The sequence below is a fragment of the Psammomys obesus genome, unplaced genomic scaffold (assembly GCF_907164565.1).
Source record: "Psammomys obesus unplaced genomic scaffold, mPsaObe1.curated_primary_1811, whole genome shotgun sequence".
Classification (NCBI taxonomy): Eukaryota; Metazoa; Chordata; class Mammalia; order Rodentia; family Muridae; genus Psammomys; species Psammomys obesus.
Genome location: NW_026587382.1, coordinates 1,563,558 through 1,586,696, shown reverse-complemented (window position 1 = coordinate 1,586,696; position 23,139 = coordinate 1,563,558). Strand labels below are relative to the sequence as shown.

Genomic DNA, 23,139 nt, shown 5'->3' with positions numbered 1-23,139 from the left:
TTTCTAAGTATTTGTTGACCTTAGTACTTGATTAATAGTGGATGGTAAACATTTATTGAAGCTGAGCCTGATACTGCAAGCCAGTAATACCAGTTACTCAGAAAGCTGAGGCAGGATGATCTTAAAGCTTGCCAGGGCTACAGAGTTTCCAGGTCAGCGTGGACAACTTAGACCTGTTCGCGAAAGCAAAAGTAGAAACTGAAAATGTAGCTTAGTGGTAGGCGTGTGGGCCTATCCTGTGTGAGGCCCTAAGTTTGACCCTCAAGAAAAACAAATCAATATGAGGAAGTCTTTGCATGGAAACATAAGATATTTTACCCCATCTTCTTCCACACATACTAGAGGGATATTGTAAATTTATTAGAATATTGTTGCTTTTATTATTCCTTCTCTATGGTTAGTTTGTTTACTCTTAAGATTCAGAAGAATTTTAAAGAAAGGGAATGTTGGAAGAGTTTCAAGGGAGCAGAATGTTAAAAAAAAAGATAGAGTTGATTATTTGAATTACTAACATTTGAATTTCTGAAATCATGTAGTAAGGGCAGGAAAGAAGCCAGACATGGTGGTACATGCTTGTAATCCTAACACTTGGGGAGCTGAGGCAGGCAGTATTTTAAGTTTGAGACTAGTTTGGGCTACATAGTGAGTTCAGGGTCAGTTTAAACTATGTAGTCAAACCATGTCTCAAAAACAAAACAGACACACAGACACACATGTACACACATGTACACACGTATGCACCACCACCACCACCACCACCAACACCAACCACACAGCCAGGAAAGATGATCCTTGGGAGCCTGTTAGGTTTGGGTAATAAACAATATATATAGCCGTGTATTATGGAATCTGGTAGTTCAATTATTTATTTAGTATAGGTGTTACAAGTACTTTGTTGCACAACTAAAATGATTTTTTAAAAGCATTTTTAATTCCTTATACAAACACAAGTATCAAGTGGTTTCTCATCAGAGTAAGGCTTGAGAATGAGTACAAAAAGGGTAATATTTGCTTTTGGTTTTAGACTAGCTAGGGTGTCCTTGTTTCCTCAGAGAGCTCAGTGTATCGTAATCCTGAAAATGAAAGTTTGTAGAAGTTCAAAGGTTTTATGATTAGCATGTTTGCTTGTGTTTGTTACTCAAAGAGATGTTTAACAGGTTTTTATGATTCAGTCCATCCTCCTTTTTCAAAAGGGTTAGACAGTTTCTTCTCTGCAAATTTCATATAGGCAGGGGGGTTCCATTTCTTCCTATTCTTCTGGATCCTTGAAAAGAGGTATTTTATCACTTAGACACATGCTATTAATTCAGCAACATTTATTTTGGAGTTATAGGTATACAATATGCCATCACAAGGTTTTCAAAGGTGAGAAATGCATTTATTATATAACATCTGACAAATAATAAAAATTGTAAGGTATTAATAATAAAATACAGTTTTTGACCTTTCAGTTTATGCTTATGGAAGGAAAAAAGGGTTGAAATGGTTGAGGCAAATCCTCGCCATTTATGATACAAGGTAGAGCTCAGAAGCAGAGTCAGAGTACAGAGGGATCTGGAGGACTCATGTTTGGTTGGTGAGTTCAGAAGCAGTTAATGGAGGAAGAAGCCCTGGGTGGGCAGGATAATCTAAGAATAGGATGACCTTTCATAAAGAAGAAATGCTTATTGAACTCTTTTCTAATCTTCTAAATTATCCCAGGCCCTTTATATTACATATTTAATAATTCCAGAAGATGCTAACCTCCGTTGTCTTGATCATCTATCTGGTTGAATTGTTTCATCGTGAAATAGTTTGCTTTCTTAAACTCTTTGGGGATACAGATTTTCTCTTCTTCCTTTGCTAGGCTAACTTTGGACTGTGTTACTGGCTGTGAGTTCCTCTTTCTGTGCAGTGGCCTTTCTCCCTAAATTTTTGTTTGATGTAGCTTTAACATTTGAAAACTTGATTTTGTTGTTTGGTATGCCAGCTTTCCTTTGCCTGTTTGCTACTTACTGTTTTATTTGTTAAGATATTCTCACAGACATAATGTCTTTGGCAGGTGTCCTGTTGGGATGAGTTGCTTTTCCTTATTGAGCTTTGTTCTCATTTTGCAGTTCTATATTTAGCTTCTGGGAAGGGCGCTCATTCCTGGGATAGAATCACCACCATTGCTTTTCTCTTTAGTTTTTTAGGTGGTGGTGGAAGCCGGATAGACAATAGCACATCAACACATTTTGCCGAGGTAAGTTTTCCTTTGACTTAGAGATTGTTTAGAAAGTGGGTGGGGATTAAAGTGATGACAGATAATTACCTCCTAGTGCAGCATCACATCGAAGATGAATGTGTAAGAAAACGGTGGTCAAGGGCACCCTGGGAAGATCCGTGTCCTCAGTAGCCAGGGGTTTGACATGTTTCTTCCGAGGAGAAGGTTGCAGGCTGTACTGTCCTGCTTCAAACCTGATTGTGTTTTCTTTTTCTGCTGCTGCTTTGTGTATATGAATAAAAGGTTTTGTGGTGTTTGCAAAACAGCGGTGCTGTAGCCTCTGCTGCAGTGGCAGCCCTGATGAATTGTTACCCAAATTGCAATGAAGCAGTTTTCAGCATTGTGTAAAACTAGGTTTTAGAATTTACCTTTTGCTATTATGGTAGTTTGCTGTGAAGTAAGTATATTTATGGCCTTTCAGATCCTAAGATGGGACCTTCAATTAATTAATTTCTATTTCTTTGTATTGTGTGGCATCCATATGTTGGATATGCACTCTCTTTGTCTTTCTCTCTCTCTTACTGTCTCCCTTCTTCCCTCTCTCCCTCTTCCTGAAACAGGTTTCACTATATGGTCCAGAAAGGCCTCATACTCACTATGTAGCAGTGTCTGGTCTTGAACCCACAATCCTCCTGCTTCAGTATCCCAAGCACTAGGCATATGGCACCAAGCCCAGTTAGAAAAACAAAACTTTGAATTATTATTTGAAAGCAGTAGAGCATTAGTCTTTGTCCTTTAACACCATTTATTTTAAATTCAGAGTACTTTGGGTTTTCATTGATCTTTTTCTTTTCTTTAGGCTTCTGTAACTGTTGAACCTCTTGTTTCTTTGGAGAAAGGGTTTCATAAGGTTTCACTATATTGCCTAGGCTTATCTTGAGCTCCTCCTGCCTTAGCCACTGGAGAAGCTGAGACTATAGACATGTGCCTTTATTCCCAGCTCTTCAACTGTTTGCAAGTTCACAGTTCAGTGGTGTTCATACTCTGCTTACAGTCTTAGAGGCTGTTGGCCAGATGGGAAAACCCAGTTCACTGGAGAACAAACACTTTGACTTTCCTCTTTTACTTGTAGACCTCTGTTGCCACACAGCATGTTGGGTGCCGAAAGGATCAAAACAGTTTGTTAATGTAAACCCGCACAGTCAGGGTTCCTTTTTTGTTTCAGAACCATAGTTAATAAGCTCACAAATCATTGAACTTTTCTCTTTTTGAGAATTATCTTAAGACTTATATGTGTCATCCTCCACTGTTGATGATACTAGTCAAGAACTGTGATAAGCATGGTCCCTTTGCTCATGGCTTCTGGGGATTCCTAACATCTAGTTCCAAGATTTTTAGGATGAGTTGAGGTGAGTGTGACTCAGGACACATCAGTCATTTGAGCACTCATTTCTATTTTCCTGTTAGAAGCATTTCAAGTCTTCTCTGTGTGCGGCCGGCAGCCTTCTTGATTCTAGCGTTTCCCAGGGCTGCTATTCCGGGGAGCACAGTCAGTTTCTGATTGTGCACATGCAGAAGAAACTTCCCTTGATTTTCCTTAAGTGTTTCTTCTCTTCTAGAAATGGAAATAGATGGATCTGTCAGTTTTGTATGTGTGATTCATGAGGAGGAGATGCATTAAGTAAGAAGAAAAATAAATGTTTGTGGTCAGCATTCTAACTTTAGTGTTGGTGTCTCTCACACTGTTGCGGGGGCCATCCTTCAGCTGTTGAGCTCATGTTCCTTTGCAGAGACCGACGTGCTTTGTAAAGGTACGATCATGTCCCTCTGTAGAATTCTCTTGTCACCTTGCCTCAGTTTTTAATCTTCTCATTTTTTTTTTCTCAAGACAGTGTTTCACTATGAAGCTCTGGCTGTCCTGGAATTTACTGTGTAGACCAGGCTGGCCTCCAACTGCCCGAGATCTACCTACCTCTGTCTCCTGAATGCTGTGGTTATTTTTTTCCTTTAAAATATTTTGCACTTTATAATTAGAAAAATGTCTTTACAAAATTAAAGAAATTCCCAGAGAATTTGAGGAAGTAGATGATAACTGTTTGCATACATGGTGCTTCTGTTAGAAGTAGAGGCAGGAAGCAGATGTCTGGTGCCTTGCTGCACATATTACAAGGAAGCTGCAGAGCAAGCGCAAGCACCTGAAGTGAGTGGGAAGACATGGACACCGAGAGTGTGCCAAACCTCCTGTGGGCCTGTGGAGAAGCACAGTGGAAGGAGGGCCTTTCAGTCCAGGAAGGACTGTGTATGGTGGCGCACAGTACAGATTCTAGAACCAAGCTGCTTGAGTCCAGACCCTGGGTGTGTCATTTCAGCAGCCTTTCAAATATGGGTGGTGGTGGGGAGTGGGGACATGCACTGCATAGGGAATGTTGTATCTAAGATAACATACTCAGAATGTAGACCCCAATACGTCTGTCGTAACGTAAGGGGGTGATAGAATACAGCCATGAGTGCACATGGAGAAGGGATTTAGATTAAAAAAAAGATGTTAAAAAAAACTCTCCCAAAGTAGTATTTTTAGACTATATGTTTTTATACCCATGTTCCTGGAGACAAAAACGACTTAGACTTAGAAATAAAGTTAAATACTTTCCATGTTCTAATTGGTTTTTTTCACCAAAGGCTTATGCTTGATCTCACTGTTTTTCTTAGCAAGTTGTTTAGATAATGAAGAAATTATTTTCCATAATTAAGTGAATTTATAAATGGGTATGTTTTTTTTTTTACATTTTTTATTTTTATTAGCAAGTTGTTTAGATAATGAAGAAATTATTTTCCATAATTAAGTGAATTTATAAATAGGTATGTTTTTTTTTTTACATTTTTTTATTTTTATTTCATGTGCATTGGTGTTTTGCTTAAGTGCATGTTTGTGTGAGGGTGTCAGAGCCCCTGGAACTGGAGTTACTGAGAGTTGTGAGCTGCCATATGGGTGCTGGGACTTGAATCCAGGTCCTGTGGAAAAGCAGCCAGAGCTCTTAACTGCTGAGCCATGTCTAGACACGCCCTCCCCCCCCACCCATGGATATATTAGGACAAGCTTAAACTAAGAAAATTTCCAAAATATTTAATAATTATTTATCCTTCAAGTGAGGCTGGAGTGGGGAGGGCAGTTGGGTTGAAAGAAGGCAGTTACTCGGCAACAGTGCTTAAGTAACATGCAGAGTTGGGGTAAGTCTAAGAGGATGGTAGGAGTTTGGAGAGTGAGAGGACATTGCTCTTCTGATGTGGCTGATGATAGCTGCAAGAAGTGAGCTCACAGTTACCCAGTCGAAAGCTTGACTACCATGTGGTGACGGTGAGACATCTGATCTGAAGAGTCAGCTTCCAGACAGCTCACTTGGGTGCAAGAATGCCTTTGAGGCTAGAAGTGTAAGGCTTAGAGTAAGGCCCTGGGTTTGGTCTGCACACTGACCCACACAAAGGGGAGGGGAGAGAAAGGGGGAGAAAGAGGAAGAAGAAAGGAGGAAGGGAGAGAAAGGTGAGAGGGAGAGGAGAGAGAAGAGGGAGTCAGACAGAGTGAATTGATTATGGCTGCTGCCTCAGATTGGCTGAAAGATAAAAGCTTCCAGGTGTGCACGAGAAGACAGGGCCCTCTGAGCACTATATTTAAATAAAATTTGTTCTGTTACATAAGATGCATTATAGTGTTATAAAATTATAATGTATAAACAAAGGTGTTAGAGTATTAAGAATATCTGTATGTGCTGGGTGGTGGTGCCCATACCTTTAATCCCAGCACTGGGGAGGCAGAGGCAAGTGAGTCTCTGAGAAATCCCAGAAAACCCAATCACAGCAATAAAAAAAACCCCACCAGTAACAGAAAACCCCAGAAAGAATAGGCCTGGAACTATGTAAATAAATCAGATTAGAACTCAGAGATCTGCCTACTTCTGCCTCTGCCTCTGTTGGGATTAAATCCACGTGCTATCATTCCCAGCCTAAGAAAGCGTTCTAAAAATTAAAAATCTCCCATATTCTCATGTTATTCTTGCTTAAAATTTTTTGGCATAATACTTCCCATTTCTCTGATGTATGCCTCATAACTCTGTAGTTGTAATCATTGAGTTTACACTTTTGTAATTTTGCTTTTTAAAATTCACTTAGATTTTTGCTCTTTGTGTTCCTAGTCATGCCTTATGAATTAATATATATTTTATGACTTCATCTTTTTTTGCTCACACTATGTTTATTAAACGATTGCCCTGTGTTAGCTATGTCTAGTTATACATGATGGTTGGTCCTGGAATTAAGCTTTTCTTGCCCTGAGTCTATAGAATACACTAAGAAATCAAACCCAGCAACCAGACAGATGAAAATAATTTTTGAGGGCTGGAGAGACAGCTAAATGGATAAAAGCACTAATTGATTTCCCAGGGGACCAGAGTTCAATTCCCAGCGCCTACAGAGTGCGTAACTTCAGTTCCGAGGGGATTTGACATCCTCTTCATCCTTGGGCAATACAAACATGTAGCACACAGCCATGAATGCAGGCAAAACACCCATATGCTTAAAAGGAATTCTCAAATATTTTTTAAAAATAATTATTTTTAAACCGAATTGAACAACACAGTTGAACTATGATCACACAGATATCCTTAGTTTATACATGATAATCCATCTGAGAATTAGGCTATAGAGTAGGCACGCATGCTCAGAACCTGTTTAGAATTTTTTCCTTTACTTATGCAGCTTCCTAATACAATAACTCTGTCCACTAGAGAACTATATTTGGTAGCCATTAGGCCCTTGCTACACACCAACCAGTTACAGCATTCTTGTAGTGATGAGAATGAAGAGGCTGAAAGTGGAAGTGGGAGGTCAGTGTCTTCTGGGTTAACCTTTGTGTTTGGTAGTTTATACCTGCGGTCAGCCAGGCACTGGGAGTAGTATGCGGTAGATTGGGGAGATGAACATCTGTGAGATAGACCTGCTTTTACTTTGTCACCTTCCACAGGACCAGTTCATACTCTGGATGTACTGGGTTGTGACAGGTAGGCATCTTAACCTCTTGGCTGCAAGAATAATAGAAAGATACATTAGATTGAGCTAAATAAAATTGTTGATATCCACTTGTTTTGGTCTGAGTCCATTTTAAAAGACTAGGCATTTGCTGCTCTTTGTAGAGGACCCAAGTTTGGTGTCCAGCACCCACACCAGGCGGCTCACACCTGACTCCTCTGCTCTCCATATGCAAATACACTTATGTACCCATCCTTAGTCACATGTACATACAGAATTAAAAAGAGATCTTTATTATTTTTATTTCTTACAATTTATTTGCTTTGTATCCTGGCTGTAGCCCCCGCCACCATCTATTCCTGGTCCCACCCTCCCTCTTTCTTCCCCCCTAGGCCACTGATAGGAGAGGTCCTCCCATACTATCTAGAAAGAGGAGCCAGACAGTCCTGATGAGACCTGATAGGCTAAAAATAAATCTTTATACAAAAATAAAATAAGCTGAGTGGTGGTGACACACGCCTTTAATCTACTAGCACTTGGGAGGTAGAGGCAGGCATCTGTCTTAAGTTTGAGGACAGCCAGGACTACATAGAGCAACCCTATCTTGAAAAAACAAAAAATTAAAATTAAAAAAATTAAGAAGTCTGCCATGAGGTAGCCAATCTTCAGATATTTTTTGGAGGGTCCCTTTTCTTTTATTACCTTGGTATTACAAACATTTACATTTTTATCTTTCATCTTGTGAGGGGGGCTGGTCAAGAGTCTCTTGTAGCACAGGCTGGTTTGGAACTTGCTGTGCTGGTCTTGATCTCGTGGTTCCATGCTGAAACGCTATGTACAGCATACCCTGTGTCCACTCACCTTCTCTATTTGTTTTGATTTTTGTTTTTGAGACTTGGGAGTTGCTAGAGTTTGTTATGTAATGCAGATTGGCTGCAACCTCACAGTGATTTTTCCTGCCTAGTCTGTAGTGCTGAGGGAAGGGACAGGTATGAGCCACCATGCCTGGCTCCATTGGTGTTCCTGGAGCCCCAGGGCTCTATTTTTATTTTCTTTTGCTATCACATTGTACTTTTTCTGCAAGTGATTTTAATGCTTAGTGTAAAAACCATTTTTTTTTTCTAAATCTCCTCCACCCGTGTGTGTGTGTGTGTGTGTTTGAGACAGGGTCTCACTTTGTAGTTCTGGTTGGCATGAACCTAACTATGTAGACCAAGTTGGCCTGAAAATCACAGAGATCTTTCCATTTCTGCCTCCAAAGTGGTTGGATTGAAGGTGTGCCCCACCATGCCTGACTTCTGAAATATTTTGAATGTTATTTTCTAGAGATAGACCTTTTAAAATATGAATCTCTTAAATTATCCTTTTAGCTTTTCACTGATTTAATTCAACCTTCCTCCCATCCACTGCTAAATAGAAGTTTTATCTCTATGACAGATGGGCTCTCCTTGCTTCTTTACGTTTGCTGATAAGACTCAGACAAAGTTGTGCTTTTGGTTTCAAGGATCTAAAACCTGGCTGAAAAGTTAGCTCTAAATCGCCTCTTTGGGGCTACATGTAGTTCAAAGCAAGATAAAAATAAATTTGAAGCATATATTACTTTTCCTGTTGCTGTGATAAAATACCCTGACAAAGCAACTTAAAGGAGAAAGGGTTCTTTTGATCTCACAGTCCATGTGGGAAAGTCTGGAGGCAACTGGCCACATAATGTTACACACATGGATGTATGGTACTGCTTGGCTTAGTGTCCATTTTCATTCAGTCCAGGTCCCGTATGGTGCCACCAACTTTTATTAACCTAGTCCATATAATGCCTCATAGGGATGCCCAGAGGCTCATCTCCTAGATAATTCTGGATTCTGTCAAGTTAACAGTCAGCATTTCCCATCACAGAGCAGTTACCTAATGCTCTCTAACTTACCTTCCAACATTGTCTAATGCTTCTACAGCTCATTATTTCATGAACTGGGATACTGTGATTATTTGAATGAGAATGACCCTCATAGGCTCATATATTTGAAAGCTTGGTCTGCATTGGTGGAACTGTTTGGGAAGGATTAGGAGGTATGGCCTTCTTGGAGTAGGTGTGTCATTGGGGGTAGGGCTTTGAGATTTAAAAAGTTAACACCATTCCTAGTTAGCTTTCTCTCTGTGTCTTATGCTTGTGAATCAGATGTAAGCTATCATCTGCTGCTTTAGTGCCATGACTACCTGCCTGTTGCCATGTTTTCCGCCATGATGGTCAAAGACTCTAATCCTTCGGAACCATGAGCCTCCAAATTAAATTCTTTCTTTTATAAGTTGCCTTGGTCATGGTACTAAGTTACAACTTGGTACTAGGAAATGTAGTCTCACTGTAACAGGTCTGACCATGCTGTTTTTTCTTTGTTGTTTGTTTTTGTTTTTTGTTTTTTTGAGAAATGTGGAAGACTACGACTTTGGACTAGGAAAGTGGTTGAATGCTATAAGCCTGTCAGTAGGGCCATCCTAGTAGGAGTTTGGAGGACACTATTGCTGAGAGCAGTGTGCACTATGGAGGCTCTGCTCACGAGTTTAGAGAGGAACAGTATTAGCTAGAGTCCATGGGCCAGAGACCATTCTTGTGATATTTTGGCAAAGAATGTGGCTGCATTTTGCCATTATCTGAGACTAAATGGAAGAGTTTTGTACTAATTTCATTGGCAGATTTCAAGATGGCCTAATGTTGACATGTGTGGCCATTAGTGATCATTCTACAATGAAAATGAACAAGCAAGGCAGAAAGAAATACAAAATGTACAATTTGAGGAGAAAGAAAAGAAACAGGAAATTTATGGGGCCTTGGTTGTGTTGAAAGAGATAAGGAGGAATGGAAATAAAGGGCATGGTGCCCACAGAGTAAAACTCCCACCTAGCTAAACCTGCAATCTATGAAAGAAAGGCCCAAGGAATTAGCTGTTCCTAAAGAGCAACAACAAAGGAAAGCTTATATGAATGTAATTCAGGGAGGGACTAGGCTTTATCCCAAGCAGACAGCAGAACTTGGCAGCATAGTGGTTCTGGCGTTAGAGTCAAAAAAGATACAGGAATTACAGGGACTGTGGAATTGTCCTCCATAGTTAAGGAAGGCTGCTGAGTTCAGGCATGTGGCATGGAGGCCCAGAGAGGCCATTGCATGAAGCTCTGAAAGTGAAGCCTGGATTGTGTTGGAGACCGTAGGATGTTAGAGATGTCAGGGATTACCTGCCGAGAAGAGCAGCAGACAGGGAGTGAATGGAACCAGCCCAAGACAGAAGCATGTTGCAGGCAGCAAAACTGGGAGGATGGAACCATCTAAGAAGCCCTTTGACATCAGACATGGAGTTAATCCCTTCTGGATTTTGATTTTGCTTTGGTCCACTATTTCCTCACTGTGCCTGCTTTTCTCCCTATTGGAATGGTAATGTGCATTGTATTGTATGTTGGAATTGTGTGGTTTAACTTTTGCTTTTACAGGGAGTTACAATTAAGAGATTGCCTTGAGTCAGAAGGGACCTTAGACTTTTAAACAGTCTTGAGATTGGAAGACTATGAAGAGTTTTTTTTTTTAAGATGGATTGAGTGCATTTTATATTATGATATTATATTATTATATTTTTATATTATGATAAGTCTTTGGAAGCCAGGAAGTGAAATGTGGTGGTTTGAATGAGAATGACACAGATAGGCTCATATATTTGAATGCTTGTTCCACAGTTGGTAGAATTGTTTGGAAAGGATTAGGAGGGGGTGGGCTTTGGGATTTTAAAAAACCCATGCCATTCCCAATTAGGCTTTTTCTTTCTCTGCATTGTGCTTGTGGGTCAGATGTAAGCTTTTAGGTACTGCTCCAGCACCATTTCTGCCAGTTGCTATGTTGCCTGCCATGATCGTCAAGGACTAAACCTCTGGAATCATGAACCTCCAGATCAAGTGCTTTCTTTTATAAGTTGCTTTTGTCATGACAATAGAAAAATAACTAAGACAGAAACTTGAATGTGAAAGGATGCACTGTCGTGTGTGTGTATGAAATACACTTGTTGATAAAAACTTGGTTTTACTATGTTAAGGGACTTTACGAATAACTGTATTTTAGTACTTTTCAAAAATAAAAAGTTGGTTCTTGAAATTTGATAAAGACATTGATAGGAAAGAACAGACCAGTATCTCTTTCTAAATATAGATGTAAAAAATAGATAAAATTTAACAAGAAATATACAAGACTAAGCAATATATACAATGGGAAGTAAATCAAGATCAATTAGAATTTCCCCCAAGGATGCAAGGTTAGTTCACTAATCAAAAATAAGTCATCAATATAATTCACCATATTAATACTCTAAAAGGATTATCTTATTTCAAAACTTGCAATAAAGCATTCTACAAAATATAACATCCATTCTTGATTTTCAAACTCTATAGCTGAGGAGACTGCTCAATTTGCAAAGTGCTGACTGTGCAAGTATGAAGAACCATATTTGAATCATTAGGGAAAACAAAAAAGCCAGACATATATGGTGGCATATGTCTGTAACCCAAGTGTTGGGAAGACAGAGACAGGAGACCTCTACTCTCTCCAGTTGGTAAGCCCTGGAGTTCATTTAGAAACGTCTCAAACAAACCCAAACCATATATATATATAATCACACACACACATATATGTATGCCTATATGAATGAGGTGGAGATACTTTAGTTCATGACAGAATATATATGATATATATAATAAAGTATAGATATAATTCTTTCTTATCTGTATCATGAAGAAGTTTGTCTCAAGTTCTGTGCTTATCTGTGTGCACACACATGCACACCGCTCAGTAAACTAGCTGTCAGTAGGAACTGCCCTACCAGACAAAGTGCTGCCGTTCTAAAGCTAATGCAGTTCCTGGTGAAAGACAAGGGCTTCTCACTAAGAGAGAAAGGAGACTGAGGCACTCCCAACCCCTTTTCCACCCAGTACTCATTCTAGCTAGCTGTACAGACAGACATAGCCAAGTCTACCCTGGAAAGAAAAGAAGTAAACTGTTCTATTGGCAAGTGAAATGTTCTGGCTTTATTTTGGTTTTGAGACAGGGTCTCAGGCAGCCCGCACTGTCCATGAACAGTGTATAGCTGAGGGCTGGCCGGCTTTGAACTCCTGATTCTTGTGCTCCCCCTCCATCCATGTGCTAGGATTATAGTTATATGCTACCACAGCCAGCTTTGAAATGTGCTTTTGTATATAAAACGAGATGGACTTTATGAGAAACAGAACTAGTGAATGAGCTTAACAAGGTTGTATGATGGATAGAAAAATTAGTTTTGGACTGGCGAGATGACTCAGCAGGTAAAGCGCTTATCATGTGAACCTGATAATCTGAGTCCCTAGTTCTCACAGTGGGAGTGCGAATCAACTCCCAAAAATACACACTGGGGGCTACACACATACATACTTATTATTAATAATAAAAAATTTAATACATTTTATTCTATATATTAGCAATGAACAACTGAGAATTGAAGTTTTGAAATTTATTATTTATAGCTACATGTAGTGGCACATGCCTTTAATTCAGGCACATGAGAGTCAGAAGCAGGTGAATCTCTATGAGCTCCAGGTCAGCCTGGTCTATATAGTGAGTTCCAGGACAGCCAGGGCTACACAGAGAAACCTTATTTCAGAGGGGGAAAATCATTTATAATAATAGGAAAGTATAAAATAATAACTCCAAATGGGAAAACTATAAAATATTGCGTGTAGAAATTAAAGAACATTGAAATAAATGAAGAAAAATCCCATTTATAAATCAAGAAGAAGTACTTTTAAGGTAGAATTTATAAACTCTGGTATTGTGGCATATGCCTTTAGTCCAAGCACTTGAGAAGCAGACGCAAGTGACCGTCTGTGAGTTTGAGGTGAATTTGTTCTATATAGCAAGGTCTTTTACTGGTCTCTTTTCTCTCCCCTAACAGTCTGCTTAATTCATCTACTTTCCTATCCTTAAAACTCATTACATTAATTTATTTATTTGTGTATACTGCATGTGTGAAACCTTGCACATGCTATTGTGCCTGTGTGCAGGCCAGAGAACAACTTGTGATACTCTTCTTTCTTCCCACCATGTGGAGAAGTATTTCTCCCCTACCCACTCTTTTAATCCTTCAGTCTACTTTCGCTGATAAACAAAAGCTTGTGGAATTTGTCTTTTTGAGACTGACTTAATATGAAGGTGTCCTCTTCCATCCATTTTCCTGTGAATGGCATTGCATTCTTCTTTATGGCTTAATAAAACCACTTTGTGTACATATACTACGTTGTTATAGCCATTCATTTGTTGATCCGACACCTGGGGCAATTCTACACTGATTACTCACAATAAACATGAATATATTGGCATATCTTTTATTGTTGTTGTTTTTATTTCTTGAGTCAAGGTCTGCTATTATATAGCCCTGGCTGTTTTGGAACTCTCCCTGTAGACCAGGGTGGGCTGAACTCACAGAGATCCACCTGCATCTGCTCAGACTGAAGGCGTGCGCCACCATGCCCAGCTAGCTATCTTGTTTTGTGTACTGATTTAGATTTCCTCAGGTATGTGCCGAGCAGGCGTACAGCTGGATCATGTGGTACTCCTAGTTTTAACTTTTTGAAGAATCTGTTTACTGATTTCCATAGTGAATATAGTAATTTACATTCCCACTTATAGTGAGTGCAAACAACACCACCCCCCAACCTGGCATTGTAAGTGTGAACTACCATGCGTGGCCTTTTTGCATGAGTTCTGGAGACTGAATTCAGATCCTCACATCTTTGCCAAATTTGTTGTTGTCTCTGTTCTTGATGACAGTCATTCTAAGTGGGTGAAATGGAATCTCAGTGTGCTTTTGATTTGTATTTCTCTAAATGGCTAAAGATGTTGAAATTTTCTATGTATTTAAAAATGTTTTTAGATTTATTTATTTTATTATTTTAAGTATATGAATGTTTTGCTTGCATGTAGGTATGTATGTGCTTGGTGCCTGCGGAGGACACGAGGGCATTGAGTACTTGGGACTGGAGTTACAGATGGTTGTGAGCCACCAGGTCCTCTGCAGGAACAAGTGCTTTTACCTGCCAAGCCTCTCTCCAGCCCTCTAAGCTGTGTTTTTGATATCTTTGTCAAGTATTAGTTGGTATTAGCTGTGCCAGCAAGCCTCAGTGATCTCCTGTCTCAGCCCCTAACAGTCCTGAAGTTATTGATGACCTGATCTTGTACAGAATTCTAAGTAGGGACCATCTTGAGACAGGGTCTGTTGTTGACTTGAAAGCTTGTCAGATTCTGCCAGATTGGGGTGTGAGCAAACCTCAGGGATCCTCCTGTCTCTGCTTCTCCAGTGCTAAGGTTACGAGCACACATCACTGTGTACTGCTTTTTTTGTTAAGGCTGAGGAAGATGGCTACTTTACTTTTATTTTATTTATTATTATTATTATTTATTACAAATTATTCAATTTGTATCCTGACTATGGCCCCCTTCCTCATCTCTTCCCAGTCCTACCCTCCCTCCCTCCTCTCCCCCTATGCCCCTCCCCTAATACACTGATACAGGAGGTCCTCCTCCCCTTTTATTTGGCCCTATACTATGTCATAAGGACTGGTTGCATTGTCTTCCTCTGTGGCCTGACAAGGCTGCACCCCCCTCAGGGGGAGGTGAAACAGAGAGCCTGTCACTGAGTTCATGCCAGAGACAGCCCCTGCTTTGCTTACTAGGGGCCCCACTTGGATACTGAGTCTATGGGCTACATCTGAGCCGGGTACATTTACACAATGGAATACTACTCAGCTATTAAAAACAAGGAAATCATGATATTTGCAGGCAAATGGTGGGAACTAGAAAAGATCCTGAGTGAGGTAACCCAGAAGCAGAAAGACACACATGGTATATACACATTCATAAGGATATTAGCTGTATAATAGTACAGGATAAACACACTGTGTGCTTTTTACATGACTTCTAGGGATTGAATAAAGAGGCAGGGGAAGACTTCACTGGCTTTGACATCTCCTTAGCATCTTCCTGACCTCTTTAAATTAAAATTTTCTTTTACATTTACTTTATATAAATAAATTCCCTTTACACTCTTACATTCATTTGTGTGTGTGGTGCGTGTGTGTGTACACACGTGAGCATGCAGTGTTACATATGGAGAGGTCAGAGGACAACTTACAGGAGTTGGTTCTCTCCTGCTAGCTTGTAGGTCCTGGGAATTGAACTCAGAACATTAGCTTGGTGGCAAGCACATTTATGCACTAAGCCACTTTGCTGGGCCCAGCACTGATCTTTGAATGCTGGTTTTGTAGCCTGCTATTTTGTAAAAATGTCTATCAGTTGTAAGAGTTTTCTGGTGGAATTTTTGAGTCTTTTACGAATATGATATTATCGGCAATTAGGGTTAGATTGACTGTTTATTCTGTTTACATCCCTTTATTTTCTTTCTGTTTCATTATTGCTCTTGCTAACAATCAAGCACTATAGAGTAGGAGCAGAGATTGGACATCCTTGTGTAGCCCCTGATTTAAATTTCTTCCTCAGTTAGTCTAATACTGGACTTAGGTTTGTCATATATATTCTTCAGTATGTTGAGGTTTTTTTCTAATACCTTACATGCTTTTTATCATGCAGGAATACTGAAGTTTTGTAAAGATTTTTTTTTCTGCATATATTGAGGTGATCATGTGATTTCTGTCCTTAAGACTATTTATATACTTCTCTGAATTTACTGGAATGAAGCCAACTTGGTCATGGTGTATGAGCTGCTGTTGCTGCTGCTTCTTCCTCTTCTCCTCTTTCTTCTCTTTCCTCCTCCTCCTTTTTTTCTTCTCCTCTTCCATCTCCTCCTCCGTCTCTCTCTCTTTCTTTCTTTCTTTCTTCTCCTTTTTTCCTCCTCCTTCTCCTTTTCTTTCTTCTTTCTTTTAGCCCTGGCTGTTCTGGAACTCACTCTGTAGACCAGGCTGTCCTCGAGCTCACAAGATCCACCTGCCTCTAAATGTGGATTACAGGTATGTGCCACCACACCCGACAATCTCTAGATTTTTTTCTTGCTGTATGTATTTGCCTTATGTTGGTAACAGGGTAATACTGGCTTCATAGAATGAATTTGGTAATGTTCCTTTTCTATTTTATAGATTTTTTTAAAACCACATTTTTCTCTTTAAAAATTTGTACTTTATATATATGGATAGTTTGTCTGCATGTCCACCTATGCTCCAGAAGAAGGCATTGGATCCTATAAGACAACAGTTACAGTTGTGAGCTGCTGTGTGGATGCTGGGAATTGAACTCAGTTCCATCTCTCCAGCCCTATTTTGTGGAAATTTTTTAGGAACATTGGTTTTATTTCCTCAAAAGGTATGGAATGATTGAGTGAATTTGTCTGGTCCTGGCCTTTTCATTGGAGATACTTTATTACTGTCTCAGTAGCACTGTGCTATAGGAAAGATTAAGTATTTTCCCTTTCTCATCTTTTTCATTTTTGCACAAGGACTCCCTAACCCAGACTGGACTGGACTTTACTTTGTAGTCTAGATTGGCCTCAAACTCATGGAATTCCCTAAAGGCTTCAGCTTCCCAAACTGAGATTACAGGCATGAACCTGGATACACCTGGGTTTACATAGCCTTTTGGTTTAATTTTCATCCACATGAATCTAGAAATCTTTTTTAGATTTTTTTGCAATTTATTGGAACGTAAGGTTTTGAGTATTTCTCCATGAAACCCAGGGTTTCATTGGAGTTTGCTGTAATATCCCCATTTTGTTTCTAATATTATTTCTTTGTGTACTGTTGTGATGAGTTTGGATAAGGGTGTGTCAGTCTTGCTTATCTCTCAAAGCACTCTGTTTCATTGATTCTTTACTGTCTTTAGTTTTTCTTTTGTTACTTTCTGCCTTGATCTTATTATGATTTCCTATCTACTTATTTTGTATTTGTCTTATTTTTTCTAAGACCTTGAGGTATAGCATCAAGTCATTTATTTGAGTTGTTTTTAATGTAAGCACTCACACCTATCTGCTTTCTTCCTAGAAATGCCTAAATAGTTCACTAAAGATTTTGGTAAATTTTGTTTTCATTTGCATGTAGGAACTTTTTACTTTCCATGTTTTTTTTTCTTAGTGAGCTAGTGATCAGTGAAGATTGCTTGTTAATCTCTGTCTTTTATATATAGTGTGTAATTTCTTCCTTTAAATTCTACTTTTATTCCATTGTGATTTGATAAAATATAAAAAACCTGTAGTTTCTTTTATATTCATTAAGGATTTTTTTTATAGTCTAAAATGTGGTCTACTTTGTAGAAACTTCATGGCTACTGAGAAGAACGTGTTTTTCAGGTGGAATATTCTACAGACATTTGTTGAGTGCATTTGATTTATGGTACAATTTAATCCTGAAGTTTCTTTGTTGAATCTGTTTAGATGATCTGTTGGTAAGAGTAGGTTCTGATGTTACTAGTATTGTATCTGGACCTATGTGTTTCTTTAGTGCTGTTTTCAAACTGAGAGGAATTCACATACAATATAATTCACCAGTTTTAATATGTTCATACCATTGTATAATCATTACCAGTAATTTCAGAGCATTCACATACATCACACTCAAATGTACATTCTCTCTCTCTTCCTCCCTCCCTCCCTTCTTCCTTCTCCCTCCCTTCCTTCCTCCTTCTTTCCATCCATCAATGTGTGTGTGTGTGTGTGTGTGTGAGAGAGAGAGAGAGAGAGAGAGAGAGAGAGAGAGGGTCTCCTTCTGGCCTGTTTTACCACATACACTAGGTTGCCTGGCCACCAAGACCCAGGGATCTGCCTGTTTCTACTTCCCCAATGCTAGCATAATTCCACAGTTGGATTTTTTTTTTTTTTTAATGTGGGTTCCTGGAGATTGAACTTAGGTCCTCATGTTTGCAAAATGTTTTACTGATGGACCTCCTTCTCTAGTCCCCAGAACTTTTCTATTAGTCCATTAGTCTTTTAACCATTTATACTTATTTCTCCACAGTTCCCTCACACCAGTCAACCACCAGTCTACTTTCTATAAATGGAATCATATAGAATGTGACTTTTCTACTTAGCATAAGGTTTTCAAGTGTTGCTATGTTGTAGCATGCGTTACTTCTTCCTTCACTGTGAGACATTCACTGTTTCCTTTTGGTGCGGGGTATCAGTCCCTCAAATTCAGTATGTAGGCAGGCAGTCTGCTGGCTGAGCTCTATCTCCACGTGAATATCCAGTACTGTGTGTCTATCTGTTAGCTGATAGGCGTTTACACTGGAGCTCTTAGGAATAGTGCTGCTATTAATATATTTGCACATGTTTTTTATAATATATTTATCATTCTCTTAGTTTTCTAGCTAAAAGTGATATTCTTTTGTCATATAATTTACTGTTTAGCTCTGAGGAATAGACCTTAACATTTTATTTTTTTTAAAGATTTATTTATTATTTATATAACATCCTGCCTGCTCACCAGATCTTACTATAGATGGTTGTGAGCCACCATGTGGTTGCTGGGAATTGAACTCAGGACCCTTGAAAGAACAGCGAGTGTTCTTAACCTCTGAGCCAGCTCTTCAGCCCAAACCTTAACAGTTTCATTTTAAATATATGGAGGATATGATTGTAGTTGGCCCAGAGCAAGTTCTGCCAGGTAGAAAACACCACCTATCCTGTTGTTTATTTTTATTTGTATTTTAAGAGACTTATTGATTTATTTTTGTGTGTTTCTGTGTGGATGCATATGAGTGTGCTGTTGTGTGCATGTCTGGAGGCCAAAAGAGGACATTAGGTGTCATCTTTTATCACTCTCTGCCTCTTCCATTGAGCCAGTGTTTTCTTGGCTAGGCTAGGTGCTAGCGCGCCTTAGTTATCCTTCTGGCTTCTCCCTCCTCCCTCCTGCTGGAGACGTGCTTGCTGGGGATGTCCAGCTTGTTACACAAGTGCTGGCTGGCCTCTAGTCGCCAGTCCCCCACCCACATGGGGAAGTGTGCTTAGTTGCCCCAGCTTTGTCGTGTTCGTAACGACACTGGAAGCATTGTCCTTTTACTTCTATTCACAGTAAGGTATTTTTCAAGACCAAATTTGTCAAACCATGAGGTTCTTTTGAATGTTTTACGAAAACTGTAATTGTTCAGTTAGTTTCTACTTATGTAAGTTATATCCTGAAGACCCAGTTCTGTTAATGAGTTCGTTTCCCTTATGCTTGTGTAAGTCTGCTCTGAGAAAGATGACCTGAAGCTATTCTTATCCTTCTTGTTGATTTGGAGTATGCTTGTGTAAGTCTGCTCTGAGACAGATGACCTGAAGCTATTCTTATCCTTCTTGTTGATTTGGAGTACTTTACTCCAAAAGTAAAAGTACTCTTTTATTCTTTGTTCTTCAGTTAGGGCACACTGTCATCTGGGGATGAAAGTAGGCTAGAAATACACTATTACTACTGGTTTGTACCAATTTGCATTTCCAAACAAGTGTCAAAGTTTCTCAAGTTCATGCTGAAGGTGCTTTGAAGTTTCCAGTTTATTAGCTGTGATAACAGTTGACAGTAGTCTAATAGAGTATAGTTAGCTTGTCTAGGAGATCGCTCGGGGGCTGTAATACTCACTGAGCAAGTGTGAGGACTAGAGTATGGAAGAAACTCATGGAAGTGGAGAAGGGAATGGTGTACTACTGGTAAGGTGTCCAAGCTCCTGTAAATCTGTAAATAACCTCACTTATGCCATTATGAGCAACCATGCTGAAACTCAGTGAGTCAACAAAAACAAAAACACAATATAAAAGAAAACAATAACAAAAGAAACAGAAAGTAGAAGGGGACTGGTTTGGAAGATGAAGAAGACAGCAGAAGTGGAAGGGGAAACAAAAGAATGTAATGGGGAGTATATGTGGTAAAAATACATTATCTACATGTACAATTAATGTATGCTAATAAACATTTTAAAATTTAAAAATTAGAAAAAAAAGCCAGTGAATTGTAAACAAAACATTTGGAAAGGAGTTACTTCTGGAGGTTATGAGAAGGGTGCATAAAGACTTTCAATAACTTTAGGGTTAAACGAAGGGATGGTTTATAGACTTATGATATATTTTTTTCTATATTCTATTCATGTGTTACTTTATATGTGTTGAGTATATGATGTAAATCTTAATACATAAAATATCCATGACATACTGCTACTGAAAAGAATGCTATGGTGGTATCTTGAGGCAGTGCAAGCCTTCATCTTTTATGATACTTGTTCTTAGCTAATGTATTATAGTTTTTGTATTAGTTACTTTGGGATCTGTATGACTACAATCCCTACCTGAGACAGCTTAAGGGGAGGATGGTTTGTTCTGGCTCATGGTTCATCATGACAGGGAAGGCTTGATGGGCAGCTCGGCTCTTGGTAGTAGGAGCATGTGACAGACCGTTTGCTTCATCACAAATAGGAAGCTAGAAACCTCTGGCTCCCCAGCAGCCTGGAGGGGCTGTGTGGAACTTTTGAGCTTCTAGCCATACTGTTTCTTTTTCCTTTCAGGAGTAGGTTGTTGCTTGGGATTGATATCTGTATCTTCCTTCTTGAAAATAAAATTCTTTTTAAGCAGAAGAGTCTCCTTTTGGACTGGAGAGTATTCAGCAGTAGGGAGCACTCAGTGCTCTTGCAGAAAATGGTATCGGCCTCCCAGCACCCATGTTCTGTGGTTCATTCTGGGGTTCACAGCAGCCTGTACCCTTAGCTCCAGGGGTCCTGTGCTCCTAGGCACTGCACCTCTATCGCAAACCCACTCACAGAGTTTTTAAAGCACACATAGAAAAGGTTAAGTTACCTTTTCTTTTCCCCTTTGCTTACTGATTCTCCCAACCCAGCCTTTCTCCCTCCCGTATTAGCAATTAAAATGTGTACAACAGAGGCTCTTATCAGCATAGCCGTGCTGCTTTGGCACACCTGTGACACAGCCTCTCACCGATGCCAGTGCCAAGTCAAGAAAAGTATTTTATGGATATCTGTGTTTACTTTGTGGTAATGCTGTATTCTTTTCAAGTAGAGAAATATATATACACACATAGATATGCCATTTGTGAGAGAACACACAAGTATAACATGGATCCGAATTGTTCTGGGGATAGATGTCTGTGCTCACCTTTAGCTCATATATTTCTGAAATGGAAACTGGTCAGAGGCAGGTGCTTATGGACATCAGGCAACTGTTAAGGAAAGGGTCCAAGCATTTGTTTGTTTTCTTATATATGAAGAAAATTACTTATTTTAAGTTTTTTTTATTTGTTTGTTTATAGTCAACCAATGCTAGAGATTGAGCCTTCCACGTTCTACGCTAATGTGTACTTTTTTCTTTACATGTTTTTACCAGTTCTGGGACACAATGTTTTTACAAGATTATAGACCATTTCTAAGTAGCATTCCACTGGACCAAGATAATAGAGTCAATGAGAGAGGTCACCAAACTCACACTGACTTTTGGGGACCCAGTCGGCCTCCAAGGTTGCCGATGACGAGAAGATACAGGTCTCGAGGAAGCACTCGTCCCGACAGATCGCCAGCTATTGAAGGGTGAGTTGCTGTTTTCCGTTCTCAAGGATTGTCTGAGTGAAAGATATACTGGCACAATCTAATCTTCATGTTTCTTGGACTTACTTTTGTGGACAAGACAGAAATATAGGCAGGATGAAAATGAAGCTAAATTGAATGTCACATTCAAGTATTATTAGTTAGAAATCGGTGATAAAGTAGAGAGTGATGCATCTAAAACACTTCTTAAAGCATTTTTATTGATGTCTCAGATGAACAGAGGGGTTTTTATCAAATTCTAGAAGAAGCTGGGTTTGGTAGTTCATGCTTGTGAAAAGCATTTGGCAGGCTGAGGAGGATCACGAGTTCAAGACCAACCTGGGCTAAATTTTGAGACCATGTCTCAAAAAAGAATGGGGAGTCAGAAGCAGACAGATTCTTTTGTGAATTTGAGGCCGCTCTGAATTTGAGTTCATACAGTAAGACCATGTTTCCAAAATAAGTAAGTAAATAAATAGAGAAAAGAAAAAAAGTAAAAAGAAAAATAAATTTGAAAGACAACAAAAGGTATAGCAAGTATTACATTACATTGGGATCATTCTTAGTTACTTTTCTATTGCTGTATCAAAACACCATGACCAAGGCAACTTAGGAAAGAATAATTGGGCTTAGAGTCCATCATGGCAGGACAGCATGACAGCAAGCAGCAGACAGGTTGACTGGAGCAGCTCAGAGCTTATTTCTTGATCTGTAAGTAGAGGCAGGGAGAGGGTACAATGGGAATACTTTGGGTTTTGAAACCTCAAAGCTTGCCCCCAGTGACACAAGATCACGCCTCCTAATGCTTCTCAAATAGTTCCACCAATTGGGGGCCATTTTCATTCAAACCACCTCAGAATGCAAAGATCAGGAGTTAAAGATTTAAATAGATGAGTACAGTGGGCTGAGTATGAAATTTTTCTAGCACCACCCACCCCCAAACTCCTTAAAACCAGTTTTTATAGGCTGTTTAGTTCTCCCAGGTAGCTCAGGCTGGTTTTGAATTCCAGATGCTCCGGCACTGGGCTCCCAGTTGTTGGATTGTAGGTATGTGACACCAAGCCTGCTTTATATATACTACATTTTTGTAAAGGAAGGGATTTTTTTTTCTCCTGCCTCATATTCTGTGCTAAGAATATTTTCTTTACTGGGTACTGTGTCCCATGCTTCCTGCCCACAGACGTAAAGAAAGCTGGATGAGCATAGATTTAACTTTATCCCTTACTGGGAGGTGGCAAGGAGAAAGGTGCTGAGAGTGGATGTATGGTTAGCCAGCTAGAATGTCTGCTAATCATTTACAGTAAAGTAAGTGCCATGTTTGAGCTGCATGTGGGGGCACATGCTGTCACTCAGCACTTGGAGGTGAAGGCAGGAGAATAAA

The 23,139-nt window shown here is 39.5% G+C and overlaps 1 protein-coding gene across 1 annotated transcript in view; it reads left to right on the top strand.

The window, feature by feature from the left end:
* The window catches only part of Rnf115 (ring finger protein 115), a 65,165-nt gene that overhangs the window by 27,695 nt on the left and 14,331 nt on the right, over positions 1-23,139 (top strand). The window contains exons 3-4 of the mRNA XM_055603843.1: positions 2,167-2,224; positions 21,562-21,761. Of these exons, the coding sequence (XP_055459818.1) occupies positions 2,167-2,224; positions 21,562-21,761 (258 nt within the window). The remainder of the gene's footprint in view (positions 1-2,166; positions 2,225-21,561; positions 21,762-23,139) is intronic.